Consider the following 287-nt stretch of genomic DNA (forward strand, 5'->3'; position numbering starts at 1 on the left):
TATATATATATATATATATACACACTGGCGAGCAGACAACTTCAGTTCAAAAGCTCACTCGAAAAGGAACACATCTCAGAGAACTAACAGCATGAAATACGAAACGACAATAGTAGATATGAATGCCGGCGCAGGGGGAGTTTATCAGACAACAGTGGCACCCATACCGGTGAAGTCCTCCAGAAGCTGGATATGGAAGACAGTTGCTGCTATCGCTTTTCTCGCCCTCTGTGCTGTGGCGGCTGTTTTCTTCTCCTTGCATGTAATGGTAAGACTGAAACTTTAGT

At 43.9% G+C, this 287-nt stretch overlaps 1 protein-coding gene across 1 annotated transcript in view; it reads left to right on the plus strand.

The window, feature by feature from the left end:
- The first annotated feature begins 63 nt into the window (after window positions 1-63).
- Window positions 64-287, plus strand: part of LOC107576541 (tumor necrosis factor-like) — a 2,301-nt gene continuing 2,077 nt past the window's right edge. The window contains exon 1 of the mRNA XM_016262706.1: window positions 64-268. Coding sequence (XP_016118192.1) covers window positions 92-268 — 177 coding nt within the window. The 5' untranslated portion in view covers window positions 64-91. The remainder of the gene's footprint in view (window positions 269-287) is intronic.

The sequence above is a fragment of the Sinocyclocheilus grahami genome, unplaced genomic scaffold (assembly GCF_001515645.1).
Source record: "Sinocyclocheilus grahami isolate Dianchi unplaced genomic scaffold, SAMN03320097.WGS_v1.1 scaffold3899.1, whole genome shotgun sequence".
NCBI classification, from domain to species: Eukaryota; Metazoa; Chordata; class Actinopteri; order Cypriniformes; family Cyprinidae; genus Sinocyclocheilus; species Sinocyclocheilus grahami.